The sequence below is a fragment of the Perca flavescens genome, chromosome 22 (assembly GCF_004354835.1).
Source record: "Perca flavescens isolate YP-PL-M2 chromosome 22, PFLA_1.0, whole genome shotgun sequence".
Lineage (NCBI taxonomy): Eukaryota > Metazoa > Chordata > Actinopteri > Perciformes > Percidae > Perca > Perca flavescens.
In genome coordinates, this window is record NC_041352.1 from 11009924 (window position 1) to 11019959 (window position 10036).

General features: G+C 42.1%; 1 protein-coding gene across 1 annotated transcript in view; it reads left to right on the plus strand.

Moving 5' to 3' along the window:
• ctnnd2a (catenin (cadherin-associated protein), delta 2a) overlaps positions 1-6091 on the plus strand; it is a 251489-nt gene extending 245398 nt beyond the window's left edge. The window contains exons 23-25 of the mRNA XM_028569226.1: positions 3530-3661; positions 4783-4859; positions 5672-6091. Coding sequence (XP_028425027.1) covers positions 3530-3661; positions 4783-4859; positions 5672-6091 — 629 coding nt within the window. The remainder of the gene's footprint in view (positions 1-3529; positions 3662-4782; positions 4860-5671) is intronic.
• The last annotated feature ends 3945 nt before the right edge of the window (positions 6092-10036 follow it).

Sequence of the window (10036 nt, forward strand, 5' to 3'; positions counted from 1 at the left end):
AAAGGGACAGATAGTGGACTGTCATTACCCCAAAAATGTAGGAGGAAATTAGACTAGAGCTCATTCTACTCAAACAGAAAAGTAGTCAAAGGCAGTTTCCATGCCTGGTGTTTTCTAACAGCCAATCAGCTGCCTGCTTTAGCGTTTCAAGGTCTTGTCATTGCTATAGATATGGTTCAAGGCTTGAAGCACGAGAAGGCGGGTGGATGTTTTTTATTGTGTGTTCTCTTTTGATTTAGTTTCACTTCTTCTGTCAGCATTTTGGGTATATGTGGCACGGTAGGTATTAAAGCATTACGATATTACATTATTCATATGTGTAGAAGCTCCACCAGGCAATTAGCTGAGATAAATAAATTAAATGTTATTATTATTTCTTTATATTTAGTTTGTTTAAACTGAACATTAATAGAAATGATAGCCAACAAGTTGTGGTAGTTTGTAACAACAGCAGATATTCAAATTGAATTTAAGGTTTTACTTTATTCTAGATTTGGTGCAGTTAGAAATTCTTGTTCTCATCTTACCCTTGAGACAAAATATCCCCCTAGTTAGGGAAGGAATTTAGTCTAACAAAAAGTGCAAGCATACAACTAACTATGTTGATGTACATGAATGTGGGACATGAGTACAACCAGAAGGTACTGGATTCTAATATGCTATAATTTAAGCATTAGCCTGTAGCATCAACATTTACCAGTCGATAGGTCTTTACATCGGGGCTAAATAGCTGTTAGCGTCAGTGCTCGCTACCCCTCAGGCTTTCATGCTGTAAAGCATGATTATCGTTAGCCTTTAGCTTGAGCCCATTGGCCTTCATGCTTCGTAAAGGGCACATTAGCATTGGCTGTTAGCATCAGTAGTAGAAGAGCCTTTAGCTGTGCTTTCTCCACACCGGGCTTAGCAAGCTGATGAGGCAGAAAAGTACTTTTTTCCTTCCTCCCGGCTTAGAGAGGTCTTCAAGGACCCAGCTAACAGAGAGAAAGACGGAGGGAGTGAGAGAGGGGGAGAAAAAGTGTGTGTGTGTGTGTGTGTGTGTGTGTGTGTGTGTTTATGAGAGGAGACAGAGAAAGAGGGAGGGATGAGATAAACAGAGAGGGAGATAAAGAGAAAAAGCAAGGAGGCAAGAAGAATTAGGGATTGAGGGATGGTTAATGCAGTGAGGAGGAAGTGAAGGGTGAGGATTTGACTTTGGCCAGCGATATTAAAAATAAGGAGTTTTGAGATCATAGTGCGTAGAGGAATTTGTAGATGTCTGTAGTATAGTGAAGGAGGTGTGGAGGGATGGATGGAAATGACTGTCATCTTCTTTGCTGCTCCTCCCCTCTCTGCACTACTCTCGTCCCCCTTTGCCTTTCCAGTCGTCCGCCCCTTCTCGTTCATCCGTTTCATTCTTCTCCTCCGCCTCCTCTTTGCGGTAATCCTACTTTCTTCTCACCTCTCCCTCTGATCTCTCACTTACAGACTGCCTCAGTGCGTGCACACACACACACACACACACACACACACACACACACACACATCTGTATCTCCTCTCTGCATATGCTCCAGACAGAAATCCGGCCCCTTAGAGATGGATCAAAGCTGAAGGAGTAATGATGGCGTGCAGGCACACTGGGAGAGGAGGAGTGAAAGAGTTAGTGTAAGGAGAGAGTGGTGAAACTGTGAAAGAGATAGGAGAGGAATAGGATAGGTTGCATGCTGCAGAGGATGACAGAGAGACAGAGGGAGAAACAAAGGGGGAGAGAGACCTTTGCATCCATCATGGCCCCCACAGGGTCCTGCTGTTTTTTGTGCTGATAGAACGAGGCTCCCAGCCTCTCATATGCAGCAGTTACAAGCCAGGTCCCCACGGTAACCGTAACCAGTAGTGATGGCACTGTCTCTGGGGGTGTCTGTGACAGGTCTGAGCATCCACCTTAATGGAATCTGCTGCGGGGGTGACAAATGCTAAAAATTAAATATCAAAAGTGTCAAAACATTATAAAAGCATGTAGCTCCTGTCTCCCCTGTTCTCTTGCATTTCCTAAATGTCTTTAATTTCATTCACCACAGCCAAGTAATCTCTAGTATTATAGATTTGTGTGTGTGCATATAAAACATTATATCGGTAAAATGCAGGAAAAGCTGGGGAACAGTTAAAGAGGTTAAAATGCCCTTTTCCTTTTATTGTCAAATATTGAAAGGTTGGCTAAAAAAGTTAGTTCGTAAGTATTCAAAGAGATAAAGTGAGATTCTAAGGCACTCCAAAAATCACTTGAAAAGCCTTTATTTTCTCTCTGGATAGTCACATTTGTTTTGCCTCGCTATTATCTATGTATAGGAGAACAGCCAAAGAGAACAAAGGCTTTTTTTATACAGATTTTTGGCGTGCCTTCTGGTGCGCTCCATTAACTGTGTGTGTGTGTTCACACACACATGCTGTATTGAGTATTGATGCATGTGTTTCTCTCCAGTAGCTACAGTCCGACAGTCGTCTGCAATTCTCAAAGTTAGGTTGAACAATTACAAAGAGCTTAATTTTAGAATGTGCTTCACGTCTGAGGGTATGGATTATATATACTGTAGATGTACTGTATGTACGGTGGGTTGTTACAGGAATGTTTAGCTAAGCAGGCTGAAGGGACTGACACACAGGTAGGCAGGATTTTGGCAAATCAATGTGTCAAGATAACTGGGACTGAGTAAGCATTTCAAGTAGGCTATAAGGGGATTACATTGTGACATGATGAGTGTGTGTGTGTGTCTGAGAAAGAGGGGAAAAGACATTGCATGTATTATGTGTGCTGGGTCTGTCCTCACCATGTATGGGTGCACACAGGCATGTGTGCGGTGATGCATTCATGTGTGTAAAATAGATCCAGTCCAAAACTTGAGAAAGTGAGAGACATAGAAGAATTGTGAGGTTTGAAGACTTAAAATAGCTTTGAAATTCCAATAGGATAGTATTTGTGAAAAAGAGTAAGGCCTGTCTTTGTGATGGTACGATGTCCAGTGTACTGTTGCGTAGTGTGCCACGAGCAGAGTTGAGCTAACTGCTGCTGTCTCTGTTTTCCAGCTGTTAATGTGTCGCTTGCCAGTTTCAGATCTAGATATTTCACCTGACCTTTAAACACATAAAGAAAAAAAGAAATACGTTGTCTGAATGGATAAAACATGTACCAGATTGAAATTTGATATTCAAATAATGTGTCCAAAAACTGGCGTGCGTGCGTGCGTGCGTGCGTGCGTGCGTGCGTGCGCGTGCGTGTGTGAATTCCCAGATGTCCTTTAACATGCTGGAGGTGACCCTTTATGCTGACAAGCTAAATCATGAATAATGACTGTGCACCTTGAAATACCAAGACACACACTCTCACACAAATGCAGCACGCAGAATGTGAAGGTACATGCTGTTCAGGGTTTATTGCTCATTATTTGTGTGTGTGTGTGTGTGTGTGTGTGTGTGTGTGTGTGTGTGTGTGTGTGTGTGTGTGTGTGTGTGTGTGTGTGTGTGTGTGTGTGTGTGTGTGTGTGTGTGTGTGTTTAGCGAGCGCTCCAGCCTCCCCCAGAGAGATGATGAGTCTGAAGGAACGCAAGATGGACTACGATTCCACAGCAACCAACGCTGGTTTCCATAGCAACAAAGGAGAGCACACATCCCGAAAAGACGGCATGGCAGGTGCGTGTGTGTGTGTGTGTGTGTGTGTGTGATGGAGAGACAGAGAAGAATTAAATGATTCTATTTTATCCCCCTCTTTATCTTTTTTTCTCTTCTATTTTCATTCCCCATTTCTCCTCTTGCGTTCTCCCGTTATCTGTCTTTTTTTTTTGACCTCACACTATTTTTCTTCTCTTACTCACACACTTTGATTTTTCACTATCTTTGCCAGTCTTTCTTTCCAGTATCTTTCTCTCTCTGCTTTAGTAAGTAAGTAAATAAGTAAGTAAGTAAGTAAGTAAGTCAAGTTTATTTGTAAAGCACCTTTCACAGATAAAAATCACAAAGTGCTTCACAATAAAATGCAATACAACACAAGAAGTCACAATACAAGCATATTGAAATACAAATAGAAAACATAAGAAACAACCATAAAAACCCCTCGACTAAGTAAAAGCCTGTTTGAACAGCAGAGTCTTCAGCTGCTTTTTAAAAGATTCGACAGAATCCACACAACGTAGCGGGAGAGGCAAGTCATTCCACAGCCTAGGAGCCACTGCTTGGAATGACCAATCTCCTCTAGTTTTAAAATTAGTGCGGGGAACAACTAATAGCATCTGACCTAATGATCTCAGACTACGGGTGGGGGTATGTAGCTGTATCAAATCAGAGATGTATGAAGGAACTTGACCGTGCAAGTCTCTGAAAGTAAAGACCTTTCTTACTATCTCTCCTCTGTCTATTTGTTTATTTCTCTTCCTCTCTCTCTCTCTCTCTCTCTTCCATTGTCAGTGTTTCTCTGTCTAATTGGTCTCTTTCCTATTCTTTTTTTGTTTTCCTCTCACAATGTTCATGTGAGGTCACGAGAGACAGACTAATTGCCAGACTTTTAGACAAACTGCAGGAAGATTTGGGCTCTAATTTGCTGATTTTTCACTAAGCCAATTGTGGAGTTTCCCACAATTTTGTCTGTCTTTGAATTATTATTATTATTATTATTATTATTATTATTATTATTATTATTATTATTATTATTATTTGTATTATTATTGTTAGCAGAAGAAGTGGTGCTAATCATCTTTATCATATATTTACATAAAGGTGTTGTCTTTCTCGATCCTTTCTATCTTCCATCCATCCAGTTCAAGTATCCTGTGGGACATCTACGTTGTTCCGAAACTCTTACCTGACCTCCAGTGATGACATCAAGCAAAACCAGGTGAGTAATAGGAGTCTATAAATGTACTACACACTTGCACGTTTATATGTGCACACAGTCACACACAAGCACAGCAGGTTTTAGCAGTGCATGCGTGTCGTCAGGGCTCTCCTAAATTGGCATATGCTGTCATGACAGGGTGGTTATTAGGAGAGATGGCAGCAGGATGGAAGAGGCTCACACACATGCACACAAAAGGTGTCTCACTGTGATAAGAGACGCACTGGCAGAGTGTGCATGGAGATATAGCGTCAAACCACTACAACCTGAAACCACACCCGACTGCCGTTGAAATCATTACCTCGGCTAATTGTGCTAATTATTGCTTCTGTTAAATGATTCTGCTGGTGAATAGGGAGGGGTAACAGGTTATTATATGTATTAAATACATAATTACTGTATAAGTCCTTTGTTTGGATACAAAACTTTGGTTTTACCACTGGCAGTTAAACTCTCCTAAATAACTAAAATGGGTGTCTGAGCAAAGTTTTTTTAAACATGTTTTCATACTACACAGAAACAACTAGCCTGTGAGAGTTAGTGTTTGAGATAAATTGCCCCCTTCATTACCTGCATGTAGAGTACAGAACTGTCAGCATGAGACTTCCCAATTGATTCCTGAGTGTTTTTACCTGTACTGTCTGCCTTTTTAAAACTGTCTCCCCCATGTGCTCACTCTCTATCCGCCTCTCCCTGCTCTCCTCTCCATCTCTTTCCCTTTAATTCCCTCCCTGACGACTCTCCATTCTTGCTTGCTGCATCTAACCCCCACCTACCACTTCTCCGCCACTTCCACCACCCCCTCTTACCAGGCTTCAGCGCAGCCCTGCATCGTGCCCCCCCAGCCCCTGCAGGACAGCCCATCAGCAGCGGTGCTAAAAGACTACGACCCCTATCCTCCCCCTCCTTCCTTCCCCCAGCCTCAGCCGCCGCAGCCTCCACCTCACAGCCAGAGCCGGAGCTTCAGTGATGTCTACTACGAGGACCAGGGACCCCCACCTCCTCCATCCCAGCCACAGCCGCAGGTCCAGGCTCAGGCCCAGCCTCAGGCCCAACCCCAGCAGCCTCCGAGCTCCTCCGGACCGCCTCGAGACCCGCGGGAGGACCTGCGCATGCATCTGGGCCTCAAATCCACCGGCAACTACGTAGACTTCTACTCGGCCTCTCGGCCATACAGCGAACTGAACTACGAGACCAGCCACTACCCGGCCTCGCCCGACTCCTGGGTCTAGTTAGACTATGATGGGGGGGGCAGAGAGAGTCTGTGTGTGCGTGTGTGAAAGGGATTATTTTTGCTAGCGATCAACAGCAGATTAACACAAGGTAACAGCAAGCGGCATGTTGGATATTGTAGCCAATGGCAGGACATTTGTGTTCTCTAAAATAAGGGGGAAGACAGAGCTAGATGGGGTTAAGAAATGAGGTCAGGTCGAGTGACAAAGAGAGACTGTGCATGTGCATGCGGACATTTTTCATTTTATTTCCAGACCACTTTATTTCTTCAAAGTCAGCTCCATTGCATCGGTGAGTGGATAAGGGGGGAGTAGATATGATGAAGTATGTTTGAAGGGGTGGGAGAGGAGTGGGCGGGACTCCCAACGAAAGAGAGAAAATGAGCAGGCAGAGAGAGTACGCAGAGAGCTAGAGAAGAGGAGAGAGATGGGATCAAGAAATAATGGGGAGCAGATCAGGGTGAGCTCTTACTCTGTAAGAGCAGGAAGTGGCCTGACCTTTTGTTGAAGAAAGAGAGGACAAGAGGAGAGACAAAAGATGGCATGAGGGTTCTTAAGGAGGTCAGGAGGAATAAAAGCACAGAAAAAGATGAAAGGACATCAAGCACAAGGCAAGAAATAGAAGTTTACCATTTCACCCAAGTGACAAACGTAGCACTGCTTTTATTTGCCGCATTTTTGTTGCGATGGCCTTGCCGCCTACGGAGGCTTCTGAATTTGTTTTCAAGGAATTTCAGCTTCAATAGACTTCTTCTTTTGTCATTATTCTTTTACATCTTTCTTTTTTTTTAATTTGTACTTTTGTAAATTTTCACTTTCACAAAATCATTTTTATTTTCTGTGTACAGTTCAAAAGTGATAAAGTGTGTATATTACACATGTTTTTGATGTGGCCACTTGTGAAAATATGACTATGATTGATTGATTGATTGATGAATCTGATTTTTTTTCCATGACTGACTACTGACTGAAACAAGAAAAAAGCAACAAAAATAAGTGAAATGCAAACACAAGAAGCAGGAAAGAGACATCGCCATGATGGATGTCAGTGGACACCTTTGTTTTGCCCTTTTCCAAGCCGCAGAGGAAACCCCACAGTGTTTGTGTTTTTCTCTCTCCATCAAATGAATTTTGTTGTAGACAAAGTCCAATGTCAAGAGCAGTTCAAGGATGCCAGACCATCAGATTGGTAGAACAGCATCGCTCCCAAGTTCCTGTCAACAAAAGTGCTTTTTCACTGCCTAAAGAATATACGTGTATGTTTAAAGCACACTCCCTGTCTTTGGAAAGGGTTGTCTTTTCCTTTTGGGGAGCTGATATGTTTCACCATGTCAACTTTCAGTGGTTTCTTATCATCACTTGTGCATAAAAACTGGTCCGTCTGACAAGAGCCGCCATGGCTATAGCACATTTCAGTGTATAGTAGAGATAAAGAGAAAGAGAGAGACATGACATTGTGCCAAACTTTGACACCTCGTGGACCAGTCCTAAAGGACTTTAAAGGGACATTCTGTCGCCGTTTCCAGACGATAATTGAATGACTCACTCTGCTGTTTGTAACTTTTATTTTCTTGTGTTTTGATCAGGTGATGCTGTACTTATTGTTGGGGATCATAAGTAACATCTCCCTCCCATAGATGTACAGACCTGCCTCTCTGTGTTGACTGAGCATGTGTGGGCGTGTGTGTGTGTGTGTGTGTGTGTGTGTGTGTGTGTGTGTGTGTGTGTGTGTGTGTGTGTGCGTGTGCGCGTGCGTGCGTTTGAGTTCGTTTGTGTACGTGTGCATGTATGCGACAGAATGTGCGGCCCGTGTGTGTGTACACGTAAACTTGAGCGAGCGTATCTATGCATTGAGTTCGTTTGCCTCTGTGCGTGTGCATGTATGTTCCTGTACAGAATCAATGTCCAAACAAGGCATTCCCTGACAGTTTGTGTGTGTACCAAGGTAAAAAAACTAGAATGCGTATGATATAGAATGCATGAATATATGTGTAAGTAGTGTGTATGTGCCTCTGTTGCAGATGTATGTCACTAAATGCAACAAATGTTCGCAGAGAAATGTGATTCCTGTATAAACTCTTGTTCAATGTCCAAACAAGGCATTCCTACTGACAGTTTGTCCAGTTTTACAACATGAAAAACCAAGGTAAAAATCACTAGAATGAATTGTTGATATAGAATGACAAATCTATGAATATATGAATATAAATATAAATATATATATAATTTTTATGTGCAGATGTCAGTGAGTCTCGCTTTGCCAGGCCTTCCTCCACAGCACCGCGGAGGAGGGTCTGGCCGGATGGGAGAAAACGTCACTAAATGCAACAAATGTTCGCAGAGAAATGTGATTATGTGATGTACAACAGGACTCTTGTTCACTTGACCTAAACGTGGAAGCTGCAAAATTTGATCATGCAACAAAAACTCAGATTGGAAAGATAGTCTAGCTAGCTGTCTGGATTTACCCCAGAGATATGAGGACAAAATAAATGAACAATGTAAAATATGATCCAGTCTATTTAAATACATGATAGTTTTCTTCCCACATATTTATCAGACAAATGTAAAAAAGATGGAAATAGCAATAACAGGTAAAGGGTCATGTCCAATCTGATTTGACACATGTTTTAACTGCTTTAAATATATGATGAATGTACAAGGGGACAGTGTACAACAACATATATGTCCGTATCATCAACCCTACACCAAACACTTGGAAAAGCTTTAAATGACCAAACAGCTGTAAAATAATGTCTATTTTTCTATGGCTCTGGAGAGGGCTTTTACAGCCGGCCAAACTTGAAATGCTCATATTATGCTAATTTTCAGGTTCATAATTGCATTTAGAGGTTGTACCAGAATAAGTTTACATGGTTTAATTTTCAAAAAACACCATATATTTGTTGTACTGCACATTGCTGCCGCTCCTCTTTTCACCTTGTGTGTTGAGCTCTCTGTTTTAGCTACAGAGTGAGGCATCTCACTTCTGTACCATCTTTGTTGGGAGTCGCAAATGCGCACTAGCTAGGTAAGGACTACTAGCCAGTCAGAAGCAGAGTATGAGGGAGCGTGCTATGCTAGCAGCTAGGCAAGCATTATAACGTGTGTTACAAAGTGATGCACGTTCGTCACAGAAGTAAAGGCTGGACTACAATAGAGCTGTTTGGAGCAGTTTATGAAGAGTGTTTTCTGTTGGAGATGGTAAGTCCCTTTGGGATGGACTTTGGGCTTTTTCACTTTGTAAACCTATAACATGCACAAAAAGATATATAACACAATAAAGGAAAGGGGAAAAGTCAAAAAGCATAATATGAGCACTTTAAGTCTGAGAAAATACACAATCAGTATTGACTCAGAAAGCCTGCATTACAAACTGAGGCTGTGGAGTTTGGGTCTAATGAAAGAATCTATCAAGTTGCATAAGTGTAGGATCCAAGGTTTTTGGGGCTTGACTTACATATATTACAGGCTAAAAAGTCGGGATGCTGTTACATAATTTTGACTGTTGTATTTTAATAATTGTCTCTCTCTAGCCCCACTGCTATGTTCTGGAAGTGCAGTACTAAATATCTTCAGTACCCCTTTAAATCAACACCTCTGTGTTAATGTACTTAACGTACACAGCAAAGCAGTGATATGCATGTATAAACATGACAGGGGCTTAATATTTGACAGGGGCTTAATATTTAACTGTAATATTGCTTCAGAGAGACAGTGGTGGGATGTGGTTAGAATGGTGTTACACACGATGTAAAGCCAATTCAAGGGCTCCTACATCCACCTTTTGTCACATAATGACAGTGGACAGACATCCAAGATGCAGTAATGGAAATGTATATTTTCCCCATTGTTTTGTTCCCCTTTTACATCACCTCCATCCGACTTTGATCCCATTCATCCAGATATTGCTCCTGAGATTGAACTGAACTTGAAGCATATTAA